Raw genomic sequence first — 19,198 nt, 5'->3', positions numbered from 1 at the left:
ATTTATGCACCTACACACTGCAAGGCAATGGCTAAGGAGCAAGCACAAGCTGCTTTACTTGCACAAAATTAAGACAGAACCCCAACTATACAACAAGTAGTTTTCAGGTGGAAGCAGCCACTCCATCTTTAAAGAGAGCGAAGATGTTGCTGCATTAACTGCTAGAACAACAAGCGTACATGAAACAGAACCAGCTGAATCAAATGTTGACAGGACAAAATGCTGAGAGCGGCTGAGCCTGTGAAGGATCTGACTGAGTAGACCAAGTTGGTCTGTTGGTCCAGATATTGTTGCACTTAAGCTGAAGGACATACTGCATGCACTGAGGCTCTTATAGATGCTGAAGGTTATCCCAGGTTCCAGCATACAAGAATCTGTTGTGAGTAGAGGGAGACAGCTGCTAATGTAATGCAAGAAACCGAGTCCAGTGACATAGTCAGTGAGGAGGGCTTAGATGTTGTCCTCTCTAGAGATGATGTAGGGACGACACCAACATGGAGATTTTACTTGGGGTGAGTCAGTAGCTACTGCTACTCACAGAGAAGCAATTAAAGCTGGACTACAGTATATAGCAACTGGCAGTACAGCAGATTATATTATACCAATGTAGCTTGAATGAGTAGACATTGGCAAATTTAAACAAGCCTGAATGTACATAAGTATAGGTTGGTGATGGTGTAGCAGCTCTCACTGAGGAGATGTGGGGAGAAGAAGAAGGAGATTAAGAATTCAGCAGTTCTTCCAGAACCGAGGTTGATATAAATAGATTATGATGTCAGAATTTTAACCTGTTCACAAAAAAAGGATTTCAAAACAGAGTCTAAAAAAAAAAGGTCAGTGTGGAAGTGCCTTAAGCCTGTAGTCTAATGGCCATGAGGGGACGACCCCTCTGCTGGCAAAAAGGTTTTTATTGGACAAGGTGTCTCTGGTGTCCCCCTGGTGCTATTGTTCCTGCATCGTCATAATAATGTTGGTCCAGGATGAGCATTGCTACTGACCAGTCACGCTGTTGTGATGTCATAGGAAGAAAAAGAAAAAGATACCCTTGTTTATTTAAAACTCTCTTCTGGAGCAAATATTAAGGATTTCAAATGTTTATTTATTAATTTATTCAATGTAACAAATATTTTATCAAGTTAGGTTTGCTGTCAGCCAAATTTAAGTTACTCATGCTGGTTTGTTTGTGATCATTTGTAAGATAGCATTAGCTAATTCTTGGCTAATGCTAACTGATTGGTCAGACACGATGCTGGACAACACCAGCATGGGGATATCGGCCAACTCCCTCGTCTCGCTCTCCACTCTTTGATGTCTGTAAGTAATTTCCTGTTGAGTTTACAGGAAACAGTTTACAGATACAGTTGATAGTTTCAAGTCTTATTCAGTACAACATTATCATTTTGTAAATGTTTTAGCACATGGCTACCTTGCATTGGCAATTTGCTTCCATTTGAGCAAAATCAGCTGGAAAACACGCTTGTCTGAGGGCTATACTGGACTTTCTAAACCAATGGGTGACGTCAAGGTGGGGGCGTAACCATCTTTTATGTACAGTCTGTCAGTCTGCCCTTCAGACTCTCAGCAATGAAGATGGGAAGTTTCTTTCAGCACATCAGAGTTCATAAGCTAAAGCCAACAAAATAACCACTTTGATCACATGCTGTAAGTATAGCGATACTATATTCTTTTACCAACATGGTATATTTCATGTGCTGTAAACAACAAGATAAAAATAATCTTTCGATTCTGGGCTATAGTATGTTCGAACAACTGGCACAGGCCAACTTTTGCATTCCTTATTCCTGTATTTCCTTATACTCGTGTGCTGTTTCCAAAGTCTGACTGTGTGTACACTTTAAAACAGCGTTTAACCTAATAATAACTGGAACAAAATGAATCAATAATTTGTCACAAAAGTGGAGATTTTCCGTCTTCTCATAAAACATATTTTTGGCTTCCAGACTGAAATGAAGCATTCGTTTAAAATATGTCAACTTATGCACAATTAGACACTGTGAGTGCACGTGGAGCCAGCATCTGTCGATGACGACCGAAGGACATGTATCTGGTAGCATATACATTAGGGCCAAAGTATTCTTCTAAATGTCCTCGCTGCCTCCACAAGCTGTCATTATGCTCCACTGGATAATGATGGAGGGCTTTTCTCAGTTGCATCCAGGTGTCACTGGCATTGTTAGTCACAGCAGAAGTGATGTTAGTCAGTGCTTTAGAAATTTCTATTTGAATAATATTAAACCAAACTGAAGTTGTCAGCAGGACCTCTCTGTATAATCAGTCTGTTGGTGGTGCTCTGAAATCACCCCTCGCTATGAGAACGCGTCCTCATCTGCGCTCATATGATTGGAATGACACAATCAAACATCAGAGGTCACTGTTGTGCTTCAATGGCACTTTTAATAAAACAGACATTTCATCCTCACAACAGCAATGTCTGGACAGAGAGGGTGAGGGGAGGGGGGGCTGGGTGAGGGTTCCCTCTGCTGATAGGCTGGTTGCTCCTGATAAGTGAGAGGGAATTGGATAAAGAAAATTGAACTGTGCTCCCCACAGTGAGCGGAACATGAGCAGGCGTGTGTGCATGTGTGTGTGTGTGTGTGTGTGTGTGTGTGTGTGTGTGTGTGTGTGTGTGTGTGTGTGTGTGTGTGTGCGTAAATGTGTTGAACTGACTCATCTTGGCTGGCATTTATTTCTCCTCCAGTGTCTACTAAACAACAATAATGTAGCAAAGAGAACCCGGATCACAACCATGCTCGCTCCCCTCTCCCTCACATATTTACAGGAAAAATTAATACATTCAGTTAATTCACTAAGTAACAAAGCTAATTAATGTGTGTGTGTGTGTGTGTATGTGTGTGTGTGTGTGTGTGTGTGTGTGTGTGTGTGTGTGTGTGTGTGTGTGTGTGTGTGTGTGTGTGTGTGTGTGTGTTTTTTTAGCAGAAATCACATGGTTTCACATCCAGTTTTCCAAACAGACTCGTGTTGCTTTTCCCATTCCTACAAACTTTACCCACAGTCCCATCATTAATTTTTCTACTGATGAAAGACTCACACAGAACCCCCCAACACCCCTCTCCCACCTCCCACCCCCCTTTTTAAACACTGTCAGATCCCACTTGCCTGTTTTTATAACTATTTACAGAAGCAGCATTCTAACCGTCACAAAAACCCACCCACCCGCCAGCCTCACTCACCCTACCCTGTGCCAACAAAATCCTGGTCCCACCCAATAGAGAAAAAAAAAATTATATATATATATATATATATATATATATATATATATATATATATATATATATATATATATATATATATATATATATATATATATATATATATGTATATATAATGACACCTGTCTTGCCGCCCCGTTCCATACACTACCCACATCTTACCCTGTTCTAAAAGAGCATGCCAAGTTTAACAATGAACACAGAAAATGTCTCTATACAGAAAAAAACACCCTTAAAAATGTTTTTTTTTCTTCTTCCTCCCACAATGGTGGACATGGACGTAAGACAAGATTTTAGTGGCAACAAATAATCGTCATCTTGCTCCATTTTGGGATTTTTTTTGTAATTAATTAATTGATAAATTAATTTTTTTAGGTGCTGACAGGGACTGGTTTTAGTCAAAAGAAAGTCCTGTCATTGGGGTTTTGGGGGGCCATGTTATGAATAGTGGGAGGGTAGTTTTCAGGGTCTCTTAGGCAACAGTTGGCCTTGGGGCAGCTGGGAAGGGTCACAGGTGTTTTAGAAGGGAGGAGAAGAGGGGTACAAGGGGTGGGGCAGGGGTCGTCTATATTATTTTTGTTTAGTTTATTCTTTTTTTTGTTTTGTTTTAAAGTCAGAGGTGGCGGGGACTTGGGTGGCCGTTGTGGTAGAGCTTCTGCTTGATGTGGACCATGTTGCCACTGGAGTCTTCCAGCTGTCTGAGCTGGGCTCGGCGACGGAGGTCTCGAAGGTTGCAGAACTGGGGCAGCCATGACCAGGATGGAGTATCTGAAGAAGAAAGATGAAAAGAAGTTACGTGTGACTGAGTAAGTCATTTATTTTTTATTGGAAGTCATAATTTAATTTGTTTGCAAAAGTGCAGAGGATATGGAATCACACGGGCCGATTTACCTGCTCATACATCAAGCTGAAAATACAAAAAAAGCAAAAATGTTGTGGGTCGTTAATAACCTTATCCCTTTCTTCATCTGATTGTTGAGAATTGTTAATATCTAATCAGCCAATCACATGGCAGCTAGTCAATGCATTTAGCCACGGTCAAGACACCTTGCTGAAGTTCAAACTGAGCATCAGAATGGGGAAGAAAGGTGATTTAAGTCATTCTGAACAGGGTACGGTGGTTGGTACCCGACAGACTGGTCTGAGTATTTCACAAACTGCTGATCTATTGAGACTTTCCTGCACAACCATCTCTAAGGTTTACAGATAATGGTCTGAAAAGGGGAAAATATCCAGTGAGTAGCTCTCAAAAATGTCTTGGTGTTAGAGGAGAATAGGCAGACTACTCTGAACTGGTAGCAAAACTTAAGTAGCTCAAATAACCACGTGTAGCCATGCATGCACCCTGAATGCACAACATATATAAAATTTTGAAGCAAACCAGCTGCAACAGCAGAAGACCACACCTGTCAGCTACAATTACCATAGCCTCACCAAACGTCGTCTGGTTAGATGAGTCTTGATGTCTGTTGCGACAAATTTAATGGTAGGGTCACAATTTGGTGTGAACAAAATCAAAGCATGGATCCATCCTGCCTTGACACTGCTGGTGGTGTAATGACAAAGTTTCTCCCTTTTTGAACAGTGTACCCATCTTCTGATGGCTGCTTTCCACCAAAATAATGCCATGTCACAAATAATGCCATTTCATGAAGCTCGAATCATTGCAAACTGGTTTCTTAAACACGACAATGAGGTCACTGCACTCAAACAGCCTCCACATCTTAATCCAATGAAGCACCTGGGATGCGGTAAAACGGGAGAGTCACATCATGGAAGTACAGGCAACAAATGTGCACCAACTGTGTGACGCTTTCAAGTCAGAATTAGGGCAGTACTTTTAATGAAATTACACCGAGGTTCTGCATCAGTTGCCAGTCATTGATTATAGTACAGTAGGATACTAACAAAGTTCATTCAAAGTACTTTTAGCTGAACCACTAATCGAGATAAAACTATAGCAACACATAGATCCCCGAATTCCTATATGTAACATGTTAGTATTCCACCAGATCTCCGGACTACAAACTCTCTCTCTCTACTTTTAAATCACGTTTCAAAATCCATCTATTCAGAACTGCATACACGTCATTATACATCTTAGTCCATTTTTACCCTGCTCAGCTTTTATACTTTCATGCTTGTTTTTCCCCCTCTCTTTCTTGTTTACCTTATGTTTAAATTGTATTTTTCCATGTTTTATTATATTGTATTGTTGCTACTGTTCTGTGCTATTGTAAGGTGACCTTGAGGGTCTTAAAGGCGCCTATAAATAAAATAATAATTATTATTATTATTAGTATTATTATTAGTAGTAGTAGTAGTAGTAGTAGTGGTAGTAGTATTGTATGAATTTTGCCCTAGATTCAGTTTAAAAAATCATTTAACCCTCTTTCTTCAACTTTCAGGTTGTACACTTAAGTGTTTCAAGACAAATATTTTTATTAGTAGTAGTAGTAGTAGGAGGAGGAGGAGGAGGGGGAGGAGGGGGAGTATTCAAGTCTTATATGAAACATAAATAGGAAATGTTCAATGGGAATGAGAAATTAAATGTGAAAACATTTTTTTCTGTGTCGTATATGTAATGGAGGAACTCAGAGTTTGAGCCTTTTAAAAGACCCAAAAACATGAAAATGTCAATATTTCATATAAAAATAGCCAAAAGACTGAGCTGCTAGACAGTGGAACTAAAGAAAATGCCTCAGCGATGATGTTAACACAAAGTATGGGGACGTGAGTATGTGGTTTATTAAGCTGCACTGTCATTCGCACATGCAGTTGTGTCGATGTAAGAAGCTGAATGCAAGCGTTTAAAGACACCAAAGCCGAGCAGCTAGACGACACACTCATGAGCTCAACACACACAATAGTGTAAAATCCTAAAATCCTTCTTAGCCTGGTTTTCTGGTTCTAAATCCAGTTAGAGTATACAAGGCATATCAGCAACCAGACACACAAGCTGGACTGATCTCAGACCCATGAACCTCCTTTTATTTGACCTTAATGTCATGATCTTTCTTTCTTAAACTTTTATGAACTAGAAAGAAGAAAAAAAATCAAGAATCTGTATTTACAAAACCAACTGAAATTAAAAAAAATTAAAAAACCCTTTGTGGTAAATGCCATTAGTTTATACTGGTGAAATTTGTCAATACAACCTGCATGATGACGCTTTGGTGTGTCTGTTTATTAGGATATTTACATGAGTGTGAGTCAACCTCCTCCACGAGGTGTTGTTTGCACTGTAATATCTGCCGACAAATACCCTCCTTATTAGAAGAATTAAATAAGACAAATAGGCTACTTATCAGGAGGAAACATTCACTCTTCCAATGTATTTGGGGCTCTTCCTGAATTATCTACAATCCAGCTGCTAAAATTGATGTGACGTCAGTGTCAGTGATATCTGATGATCTATCTGTTAGTACATTTTTGTGATTTCCAGACGTGTTCTAAAGCAGTTGTGCACGATAAACATGTTGCAATGGAGAATCATTTATCAAGATGATCCTCAGTCGACTTTTTGTTTGCTTGTTTGTTCTCTTTATAGACATCTGTGCATTAATTGCATTAATTCAGTAAAGATATTTGTGTGTGTGTGGGGGGGGGGGGGGGGGGGGGGGACTTGAAATGAGCAAACTGTGCAGTTGGAAACTGACTGAAAATATAAATACATTTTGGCCTGACTCACACTGGCTTTAAAAGCAAAGGTTTGCGCGTCGATTTGTCCTTTAATAGTTTCTATTTTTCATCCTTGGAGATAAGATGACGAGAACCGTGATGGCTCACGCGTCACTTTTCTGCTCTGAAATGAACAAATTTCTGGGCTAAATGTTTCGATGGCCAAACGGGTAAACTTACTGTGTGTAACAGTCTCAAAGATGGACGAGCTGAATGTAACAAACAAACAAACAAAAAGAGAATCAGACGAGTAATGTTCCTCTTTTGCCTGGTATAAGCGTAATGAAAAGAAAGGAAATTTATATATATCACATTTCATTACACATAAAATAAAATAAAAGTCAGTTTATGTCTGTGAATTTTGCACAACGATGTTACATTTTTATTTTGTCTTCACAACAAACGTAGCTTTTTATTCTGTGGAGCAGAAGCGAGCTGTTTACGACGGAGAAACCGAGACGAGAATTAAAAAAAAGAAGAAGAAGAAGAAAGTTTGAAATATTGCATGTGAACTGTAAATGGCGTCACTCTTCACGCGCGCCGCGGCATTGCCCTTGAGCGTTCACATTTGTGCTTCGACTGTCACATCGGTGACTGTGTCCTGGCATCGCTGCCATACACCAAAATGGATTTCACATATGACATTATACATATTTAAGACACAACGGATCCATCTGACTCCACCCAATTAGCAGCCATCACATCACACGTACAGAATACGCGTCTCAAAGGCCGACCTGGCGTGAAATTTGTGTCTGTGCCTGGAAACAAAGTAGAATTTATTTTTTTCATTTTTATTTTTTTTTGCAAATGCGAGGTGCATAATGTGAGGAGGGGAGTGGCGGGGCAGACGTTTGTGCTTGTCAGGTTATAAACTGGAGCCGGCGAGGCGGCGCGAGGTCCACAGAGACAGCAGAGAGAGAGAAGGAGGGGAGAGCCCCAGACAGCAAACCCAGTATAGCAAATGGCCCTGCTAGAGGATGAGCAAGAAAAGAGGGGGTGGTGGTGAAGTTAGGCAAGAGCTGGTGGGGGGGGAAGTGTTCTGTGGATGAGAGGAGGTGAGGAGGAGAGGGAGAGAAAGGGAGAGTTATTTATAGCTGTGAATGGGTATGCTGTCCACAAGGACTGCTCTGAAGGGTATCCAAAGGAAAAGGGGCAACCAAGACAGGTTTCTCTCATTTGAATAAAAGGATGGAGGTGGAGATTGAGTCCGGAGGAATGATAATGGCATGGCAGGAGAAGAGGGAGGCAGAGATACAATTGTTATGCTTTAAATTTAGAGCGGGGGGGTGCTAAGTCATCGTTTTCTCAATTTGTGTGATCGTTGTTGCGTTTTTTCCGTTTGGCCTTTCGAGTTAGGCGTTCACGGCAAGGCAGCAATAACAGGAAAATGTATTTGCAGCAGGAAGCACTGTAAAGGAAACAGACAGGAGTAGATTCAATAAGTGAAGAAGAGGGGGAGAGAGGGAGGAGCTAGACGAGGAATTAGGAGGAGGAAAAAAGGGAACAGTGTGCATCTGAGTGCGCTGTGTATGCGTGAGTGCGTGTGCGCATGTGTTTGTGCGCATGTGTGTGTGCGCATGTGTGTGTGCGCGTTTCTCACTTGCTATTCCAGCTGCTCTTCCCCTCGTTCTATTTTTAGCTTTGGAGGGGAGTTTGTGTGTGTGTGTGTGTGTGTGTGTGTGTGTGTGTGTGTGTGTGTGTGTGTGTGTGTGTGTGTGTGTGTGTGTGTGAAGTGGGGGTGGGGATGTGACAGCATCTCCATCCTGCTCCCCACCATCACACACACTCTCCTCCCCGCTCTGTCAGCCTCACCTTCGCTCCTCATCTCGGGGAGGCTAAACGAGTGTGACCTAGCACCGGCACATACAGAGAAATGAGGGGTATTCCCTCCAAGTGCCAAAAAAGCCCCAACTATTCTCCCCATTCTATAAGTGCTGCTAATGAATATGGATGTTCTTCTTTCCCTGGGTGTTTTTTATGATGATTTTTGCACTGTTGTACTAATGCACTGCAGAAAACCAGCATTGTTCTCAATTCCATGACTGTGCAAAGCAGCAGCAGCCAGCAAACATCAAAGGTTTTACTATTCGAGCACGTTGTTCATTATAGCTGCAAACGAATGGTAAAACCTCCATCCTAAAGCCCCATATTAGTGCATTTTAAAATCACTGTCACTCTTTGATCAGCTCTTGACAGATTCCCATCCCGCCTGGGGAGCTTTTCCATGGCGGTCCCAGTATCCAGGTCACATATCATCTACTTTATCCTGAAAACTGAAGATCCAGGCCACCTCCTCATCGTGGGGCCTGCCCCAAACTCTCTGTACCCGCTACAGCATAGAGACAACAGGATAGTGCAGTTTTCTCCATGTTTCAACATTCGGTGCCTCCAAACTCGGCTGAATTGCAGCAAAAGAATTGCTAAATGTTCATGAGCGTTTCCAAACATGACTTCAATCCTGGCGGGGTGGGAAAAGGCTGAGAACCCACCATGATCGTGAGCTGTGAGGGACTTCATGCTGTCATGTCATGATTTCACACGTGCGTCTAGTGGCTGTTTAACTTTGGCACCACTGAAAGCTTTTTCATTTCTTTGCTCGAGCCCGCACAGGCGCATAGGCCTAACGGTGCCGGCGAGCTGTACAGCACATGCTCTGTCTCATTAAATCTGCCGCATTTGCTTTCTTTTGCAAAAGTAACATGCATCCTTCATCTGTCACGAGGAGATGGGGAGAGAAATGAGACGGATATTTCAGGGAGGGAGCGTGCCGACAGAGGGAAATAAAGAGGCAACTATCACACTCAGTTGGATTTAAACACACGGTATGTGGGAATGTAGCATTCTCTACAGCGCAGCAGATGGTGGGAGTGAAGTCATCTCACTCTCTGTTTTTCAAGCCTGGGTTAAACCAGTCTTGGTGATTGCTGTGTGTGTATTCTTACACATATGGGTGACAAATTAAAAGAATAACCGACAATAAAGACTCGCTTTAATACCTGTGAATCCCTTTAGCAACATCTCCTGCCCTGTGGATTGCTTTCTTGAAGGTTGAAAATCTGGGATATCTCTGAATTGATTTGCAGTGACCCGTCGTGCTAAGTGGATACAACGGAGCATCACAGAGGCACTGGATCCCTTCATTGTAGGGCTCACAGATTCAGGCTTTTTCTTTGATTTGTCACTCATCACTGTGTATCACACTGATGATCACACCACAGCAGTGTTTGCTTTAAAATAAAAAATGGTTTGGTCAGATTTCCCTCATTAATCAGTTAACTTCCAGGACTTCCACCGCATTCATTCAGTGTAATATCAGCGGTGACAGTTTTCCTTTTTGTCATCCACTGCGCTGATGCTCCCACGCGCTTCATTATTATACTTTTAAGCAAAGATCTTGGAGAGCCGGAGATATGGCACTTGATGAGCAAAGATGGTAGTAGAAGTATCATTTCCAAAGGGGAAAGAGCTCTTTAAAACCATCATTTGGAGCAAAGTCAGAAACTTTATAAGCATTTTTATCAGATTGGATTAGTGACTCTATACATGCAGTTTTTATGTCTTAGTGACCACTGTGATTAAAGCTTATTTAGGCAATGCTTCAAAGTAACTTTCCAAATAACAGCCCATTTCAATGTTGCTTCCAAGTGGCAAAACTTGCTGCTAGAAAGACTATTAGAGTATCCATGTAATCCAACTCACAAAGTTGCAACCTCCAGTTACACCTTCCACTGAAATGCCTCTCTTGTTAGCTTTCTCAAGTGCACGGTGTTGTATAGTGTGTGGTGTACACGGCAGCTCTATTACAGATACAGAATGACACACGCTAACGTGAACTGATTAGTCTGTGTGTCCGTGTTAAAAGCATCTCAGTAAACACATATTTCATGTTGCTATGTGTGTGTGTGTGTGAGTGAATGTCTGAATTCATGTGGAAAAAGGCACTGCCTCTGAAAAGATTGCTTTAACTGACTGATATTGATTTAAATTGAACTGGCCACCTCATATCACGCCTGGACTCCATTTAAAAAGGTTTTCCAACCTTGCAACTGCTTAATAAGCGTCACAGCCAAATGGAGCGCAGCCATTCTTTGTAGTTCATTTAGTCTGGTGACCTCACGTAAATCCTAGGACAGCTCCACCCACCTTCAGCTGAAGAGGAGGTCCAATCAGCATATTACTGGAAATACCTTCAGTGGAGGTTGTTTTTTTTTTTGACATTTTTTAATATGTCACAACCAAAATAACATGGAAGTATAATGATGGCTGAATTTGCTTCAGCTGCTTTGGTTTCTGGGCTCTGATCTTGAACGTGCTGGCTTAATATCACACTCACATGGCTAAGTGGGAGAGATGAACAGAACAGAGGATCTGTTGATGGCGTTGGCTGATATGTCTACTATGAAAGACTCATAATTAAGAGCCCAGATTCATGTTTTCTGTCAGTGTAGCTGGGAAAACACAACTACTTGATCACAAAGATGTTCCAATAGCAGATGTAGATTTTATGAACTGTTTTTCATTGTTATTGGTAAACATAATACATGTTGGAATAAATGAAAGTTATATGAGAAAATAAATACCACTATGGAGGTCACAACAGCTTCCCAAAAGTGAAGCCAAAATATTTCTGTGCTGCTGACATCAACTTCCATTAAATCCTGTGTTAAGTGGGGCATCGGCACAATGTCCCCAGTTACTACAGCGCAGACACTCACAAGTGCAAGATGGCAGCTCTTATTTCTGAGATAAGTTGGCTTCACTTTTGGACATAAACAAGAAGTGTTGATGCATCATGCACCTTTACAGATTTGCTATGGAGCTGTCATCAAAATCTTTTGAATTTTAGTGTCTAATTGTCATTCTTTAACGAGTTAAATGCTGGAGCCGCTTTAAAGCTGTCAGTGGATACTACTCCACTACCAGAAACTCTGGAAAGTCAGTACAACTAAAGTTATTTTAGTACACCTTTGCCTTTTACACCTTTGTAAGTATTTAAACCAGTTATCTGAATATTTTTAGCACCATAGATGTGGTGCAAAATGCACAAAAAGATAAAACGGTCTTTACTTTTTCTGGAGTTCCTCACGTGTCTATCCTCGGTCCCTGATTGTTCTGTAATAAGAAGCTAGACTTGGGATGTATGACTGTGAGATTCCATTTTTATGTAACTCAACCAAACTGTAAAGCAAAGTGAAAATGTCAGCACAGAAAAATTTCTCACAATGCACAAATCTCCACATAGCATTATTAACGATGTCATGTAACACAACCAAAAATGCAGGCCTGTCATTAAACGTTTTATTGAAGGAATAAAGTTTTATTTAAGAAGAGGGGTTTATTAAGCTGAGATTTCTTTTTCTCTCTTTTGGAGCCTCCATAAATGTCACGTTGCTCTAGATCTGCAGTCATTGTAGAAGAGACATCAACATATTACAGTTGTTTCAGAGCACTGCTCTCAGGCCAATCAATCAAATCTACCATATTACCTAAATCCTCATCTCCATTTAGAGCCTACCTGGAAATTGAACAACTGATGTGGTGTGACTGGTTAACCCCATGACTGCTGCTTGGAAAATCCCTGTTGAGATTGGAACCTTTTAAAGGACAAAGTCAATGCATCTCAGGCTTGCAAAGTTAGGGTTTTCCTATAGATCCACTCTGAACACTCAGCTTTATCTTTAGCACTGCCATACATTTTCCCCAAAGTTTTGTTTTTCATTTCCTCTTGCGCTGTTTACTTGTTTTGGAAAAGTGTTACGCATGTTCATTATTTATTATTAGTCTACACTTATGCTTGGCTGAACTTTCAAACAAGGAAGTTATCTAGCCACGAATGTCATAATCATAATTGTTAATTTGCCACTTTGTCTAGTCGTCCCAATTAAGTTCAACCGAATGGAGGTTTTAATTGGAGGTTGCATCATCTATATTACATATTTAAAATCCCATTAATATTCTGTTTTACTTGCATTGCTATTTTGCTCTTATAGCATCCCCAATGAGATCATTAAAGCTCTAACTTATCACAGACCCTAAACAGAACTTTTCTGGGTGAGCCGTTTATCCAAACACTTGATGTAAACCTAGCCCTAGGCTAAAAGGACACACATCTTCCAATGCAAAAATAAGTAAGTTTAAGTCTAGAACTAGGCTTAATTCTTCTCAGGTAAACTGAGCTTAAATATGTGAACTTTAATCCAAGCGAAGATGTCAGCTGTTCAGTTTGGCTTAATGCTAACACAACATTCGGGCTCAGAGGCCGATGCTGAATAACATACCAGCGTGCAGCAATAGACACAAGTGATTGCACTAATGTATTTAAAAATGACATACCTGCAGGGAGTTTAATGTGAGTCAGCAGTTTGGGAAAGACAACATTAAAGAGTGATTTTATGTTGTCCTATCAAGTAATGAGCTGAATACATCCCGAGCATAGAAATTACACTTAATGACAGTGCCATTACATGAGCATATGACTGCTGTTTCCTGCAAACAAATTAAGTATTATTAGTGAAATAAGGTGTGAGATATGTGGACTGTCCAAAAAAAAGAAGAAAAAGAGGACAGCCGTTTAAATTTAGCTTCAGCTCAGCTGGTTTGTCTGATGTGCCTACGTCTGAATCATCGCAGTTGGAAGGTTTCGCTGTGATTTTTTTTCCAAGAGGTCGCAGTAAACTGAGAAAAAAATCAGCAAGAAGAGCCAAAAGTGGGCCAAGCAATGGGGGTAAGGTCATTTTCCAGAGCTCTACCAACTGCTGCGTTAACCTGGCAAGCACTTAGAGATCCAGATACATTGCGGATAGTTACACGAAAAGATCTTTCTGAGTTTTTGCTAATACCCTGCAATAAAATACACGTTATTTCATTACATATTACATTTTTTCCAGTCTTTCAAGCATTTGTGCCTCAGGATGTTCAACTAAAATGAATAAAAACTTATATGATGTTAAAGTATTGCTGAGCTTGCGTATAAGCAGCAGATAAACAGCAGGCAGCGTCCATCTTACCGTAGTATCGGCTCGCCCTCCAGGCCCTGACAGCACAGTGTAGGACTCCATCCAACCACAGCAGCAACCAGCTGATGCAGAAGCCCAGTAGCAGTCCCAGCATTAAGTCCATCTCCTGCTTGGTCACACTGTCACTCACAAAGTAGTTCTCTGAAGAGTCCACCAAGGAATGGTCCCCATCGTATGGGATTACATAGTGGACATGATGCCTGGGGGCGAGGGCAGACAGGGCAAAGTGATGGAAGAGTTAATTATGCTCTATGTTTGCATCTTATATAACCCTTCTAACTAGGGGGGTGTCTGGAGATTTCTAAATTATGATAAGATTGCACAAATCCGCACTTTGCTGTTAACCCCAGAAGCCTTCTCAGGGAACCCATGGGTATCTCCGGGCTGCACTTTAGGCAGAAAAATTCACGGCGGAGTTGTGATTTTTAAATTTGGAGAAGCAGCTCAAGGACTGAACACAGAAGGGTTTCTGCCTCTCTCAGTGACGATAGTTGAAGTGCCTCTAAGCAAGGCATTTACTCCCATATTCTACCAGCTCAATAAATGCCTTCCTGAGCAAATAGGACATGTATATAATGCAAACTGTACTGGGTGCTCTGGTGTGATCTTGTAAACATCAGTTTGTTTGTTTTTTCACTTTACTTTAGAATTAAAAGTGTAATTTAAAGCCAAACCAGCTCCTGTTAGAAAGTCTCTTTAATTTGCTCCAAATAAGAGAAGCAAGAAAGAAGGCAATTTTATACCTTTACCACAAATTCACAGGGTGCCTGATTGCTACTAAACAGGTGTTCACATCTCACAGGGGAACGCATGGAAATGTTCCACCCATAATGCACAGAGAGGAAGAGGACAGCTTATGCTGCATTACAAGTAAATATATATATAGAGAGAGGTAGATGGAGAAATAGAGAGAGAGATACATAGACAGATACCAGTGCATATGTGTATATATACATGTGTATAGAGAGAGACAGAGAGAGAGTATACATATATATATATATATATATATATATATATATATATATATATATATATATATATATATATATATATATATATATATATATATGTGTATATATATATATATATATATATATATATATATACATATATATATATACAGATACACACAGTAGGATCTGAATAAAGAATAAAAGAACATCCATAAAGCTCTGTACATCCACTACTGTAGCAAGTAACTAGCTATGGCTATCACATTGCCTCATTGTCCAGAACTGCCCTCCCCGCTACTGTAAAATAGATTCACTTGATGTGAAAGCCTCACTATACAGGTATTGCCTGGCCTCCTGGGAGGGGATGAAGGCGTTTTCAATATAACAACACAGGCAGCTGTCTGACAAACACGGTGAGGGAACGCAGTGGGAGCTGAGAGATTTACCTGTTGGAAGTGAGTCCAGATGCACTCACGCTCTTTGGGACATTACTTTGATAGCAGGATTGGACCGAAGGAGGTTTGTGAAGACCTGCTAGACTAAAGACATGCTGCAGCAATTTAAAATAGCTTCTAACTTCTGTAAATCTGAATGGCTTGCAACTTTTTGATTAGATTTCTCTGTCTCTGACATTACTGTAGTTAAGACTGTTAAAAGTGCGTTAAAAGTTAAGGTATGACTCTGTTCTCTGTATCATGAGCAGCTACAGACAAGCACAAATTTGAACTTCATTAATGTAAATTCCACCCACGCTGCGTGACTGACAGATAATCTCTGGACACTGCGCTGCAGGAACTCTACAGCACTTTAAAACACAAATAGATCTTGCAGATGAGCACCTGAAGCATCTTGCTAAAGAAGTATGACCACATGGGGGATCAAAGCAGCCTCTGAAGTCCATTAACAGGGAAACATCTAAAAAAAAAAAAAAAAAAGCTAAGCAATGTGTAATGATAACCCAAAATGTCTATCCAGATTCATTTATTTCCCCTGAAGAAGGACCTTGCTGAAATACTTATAAGTTTCTTGTAGCACATAAGTTTTCTTGTGCACCTTTTTTCCCTCCCCCAATATAAAAAAAATCAGGTCAAGAATTTTGTGTAACACACGCAGTCCACTCCTGTATCTTCCCCATCACGGATACAGCTGTTCTAAGGCCAGGCTTGAGCCCATCATAGATCCTACAACCACATCCAAAACAGAGCATGAGCACTGCCAAATAAAATGACACTGGCTGTGTCCTCAAGCCTGATAAGGTGAGCACTGTGGGCGTCCCGACACCTCCACGCCTCATGGATGGAAGGGCAGGCAGGCGAAGTCAACGCTCTGCTCTATTCATCCACGTATCCCACGTTTCTGCTGTTTGTGTGAAAACAGATGACTGGCTCTCATTCAGGAGTATTTCCAGGTCAGTGAAAGACACTGTGGTTACCTGAGCACTAGCAGGAGGAGCAGAGGTTTTACTGTGCATACTGTTCATTAGCATGGAGGTTTATTTGATCACTTATATGAGAAGGGTTTTTTTAATCATTAGTCTTTTTGCATTACTTACTGAAAGAAATCCCTTTGGCCTCTCAGCAGTAGCAAACATGACATGCCTGTCTAAATATTCCAGGGAAAAAAGCCCATCAGTGATGCATCATCTCATCTCAGAGCTGTACCCAAACATGCAATTTATTTTATTTTATTTTTGGCCTTGAGTAAACTATATCACATCACATGTATTAGACGCCTTTCAAAACTTTGACTTGGACAAGCATAATATAATTGCCTATGATTGATGGTGACCCATTTCTGGATTTAGAGGCTAAGAAAACACACACACACACACACACTGTGGAACTGCCCTCTTAATGCTGCTAATGAACTGCTAACACATCAGCCCCCTCACTGCAGCATGAACACTATGGGCTGCTGTTTTCTTTGAGTGTGCATCTGTTCAGCTTGCACCAATATGAATAGTGAAAATTCTTCCCTCTAAAGCCTCTGTGTGTTCTTCTAGCTGCTTGTCTGCAGAGCACAGACCAATCAGGATCCAACATGAGGACACTATAGGTGTGCACCCGTTTGTAAAATAGGAGTCTTACTTTAAATCCTGCTCTAATATTGTTGCCATACCCTCAGGCACTGAGGAGAGTTAGGAGGAAGAAGAAAAAAACACAACACAGAGGCCCACTTGTGCCATGGCTCACCCATATATCTAGCCTGTGTCATATTAAGTGCTTAATGATGATGGAAAACACGTAATAATGCTCATTAAATCCAAATTAATACATTAATGAGTGTCATGCTGTTGTTTTTCCACACTTCAATCCCCGCTCTCACCGTGACAGCAAACAGGTAGGCTGGTGAGCAGCCAGCTCCCTCAGCCCTGTAGCACTTCCTAAGCCATAACCACCTCACTTCGGCACTTAGGATCATAATTGGCCCCAGCAGGTTATATTCTTGCCGTGTAGGCCTGCGTGTGAATAGCACGGCGCACTTGATGCTCAGATTGTTTTTGAAACGGCCTCACATCGCTCGTAGTTCATTACCTATTTATGGCTCCGACATACACCTTCGTGTATGGAGCAAAATCAGAAATCCTCACCGCCACCGGTGGTATAAAAAAAAGAAAAAGAAAAAAGCAGCACACGGCGATCAAACGTGAGATCGAGCGAATAATAACGGGTCTGACAGTCGTGTAGCCTGTGAGAGCGCCGACAGGTTTGGCTTCACCGCCGGAAATCTTCGAGGCCTCTTCAGCAATTAAGAATGGACGACTAAAGAAGAGAACACACACGCGTGCACACACACCATGAAGCACACCATGTTTAACCCGAATATCGTGCTGGATGATGGCATTTACCTTCCACAGTTGCAATGACAGACGCGGTCCTCCCCTCGTAGATGCGGTAAGATGTAGTTGTGAAAGCGATCCAGTAGTGCGTTCATGTCCATTAAACAGGCTATCGCCTGCAAAGAACCATTCCAGTCAGCTGGGACATGTCAAGCAATAGGCTAGGCTATTACCACAGACAGCGAATAATTCTTTTCATTAGGTGCTATTAGGATAAATAACAGCAGGCTATAAAGACCACAGAGACATGAGTGAAAATAGTCTTGGCAGATCCTCCCGATTCTAAGAGGGGGGACTCTTGCCTCAAACGGACTTAGATTATTTATTTATGACGGCAGGTAATTATAGGTAGGCTAACCTACTTCCTCGTGTCAGTGATAGGCCTGCTGTAGTTTCTTGAAAATGTGATAGGCCTACATTTTTGAGGCATTTCTGTCAAATCGGGAGGCTCTCAGCCCAGTGAGGAAATAAGATCGTGGCCGAGGGAGGTGAAGGTGTCTTACCATTACAACTGAAGCACCAAGAATCATAAAAATCATGGTGGTTGTGATCATATGCATCAAAACTTCCAAACTGGCCGCCGTCCTGTTGCCCGGGGTTCTACCCGCGGCGGTGGAGACGCTCCGGCTGGGCTCTGGGCGCTCTGTCCCGGCAGGAGCAGCTCATGGAGCCGCCGCCGCCGCTCCTGGCTCCCCGTCCCTTCAAACTGCCCGGTCTCCCTCCGTCCCCTCCTACACACGGCAAGCCGCTAGCCTTCACTGCGCCCTCTCCATCCAAGTATCCTGATCTCCCCCCACCCCCCCACGGTAGGTCGGATGCGGCTGCCGCTCGATCCAAGGAGGCAGTCTTCTCCTAATCACCGAGGCAAAAGTGATCCGTTCCTTCACTCGCGTCTCTAGCTGTATCCCAGTTTAAAGAAACCATAAAGAAAATGAATGAAGGATTCCCCTGATATCCTCTACGGAGTGCCCCGGTATCCTCTCTCCCTCCTTTCCTAAGTTATTCCACACCGGTTCTGCGCTTCAGATTAATGCCGGTGTCCTCCATGGGAGAAGACGGTCGATTTCTTTTGCCTGGACGTTTCAAAGAGCTGCACCAACTCCTCTCACGGCCATCGCCCTCGTCTTTCTCGGAACGCTTGACAACATCGACACGGGGTCCACACAGCTCCAGTCGGGAACTAGACCCACCCTGCGCCCCGAGTCCACTCCGTATCCAGCAACGGCAGCTGCATCAACGCCCGGAGCCAGGATTATCCCATCCTGGCTTCCAGCAGCTACACGAGCATCCACTCCCACCTCTAGTGCATGCGCGCACGCACGCTTTCGCGTTCGCGCTTCTATGCGCGCGAGAGAATCTGTGTATAGTGGGCGGTGTGAGAAGAAAGAACTGCAAGCCCGCTTTAAGGCAAAGGCCTGTAGGCTCGTTATTTACAGGCACCGATGGCACTCGTCA

General features: G+C 42.0%; 1 protein-coding gene across 1 annotated transcript; it reads right to left on the bottom strand.

Moving 5' to 3' along the window:
- Positions 1-2,388: 2,388 nt before the first annotated feature.
- tmem240a (transmembrane protein 240a) lies at positions 2,389-19,166 on the bottom strand. The gene is made up of 4 exons (XM_004575406.4): positions 18,247-19,166; positions 17,753-17,859; positions 13,943-14,151; positions 2,389-4,019 (listed from the first exon to the last, which is right to left on the bottom strand). Exons 1-4 carry the CDS (start codon positions 18,301-18,303, stop codon positions 3,865-3,867), a joined length of 528 nt encoding a protein of 175 aa, XP_004575463.1. The 5' UTR covers positions 18,304-19,166; the 3' UTR covers positions 2,389-3,864.
- Positions 19,167-19,198: the final 32 nt, after the last annotated feature.

This window comes from Maylandia zebra, linkage group LG20 (genome assembly GCF_041146795.1).
Source record: "Maylandia zebra isolate NMK-2024a linkage group LG20, Mzebra_GT3a, whole genome shotgun sequence".
Lineage (NCBI taxonomy): Eukaryota > Metazoa > Chordata > Actinopteri > Cichliformes > Cichlidae > Maylandia > Maylandia zebra.
This window is presented reverse-complemented; position numbering and strand designations above follow the sequence as displayed.

Excerpts from the sequence above, each read along its gene's own strand:
- tmem240a (XM_004575406.4), bottom strand. The coding sequence starts at position 18,303 with ATGCATATGATCACAACCACCATGATTTTTATGATTCTTGGTGCTTCA. Across the intron at positions 17,860-18,246 it reads TTGGTGCTTCAGTTGTAATG|GCGATAGCCTGTTTAATGGA; the intron begins GTAAGACACCTT and ends GGTTCTTTGCAG. Across the intron at positions 14,152-17,752 it reads TGTCATTGCAACTGTGGAAG|GCATCATGTCCACTATGTAA; the intron begins GTAAATGCCATC and ends CCTCGCCCCCAG.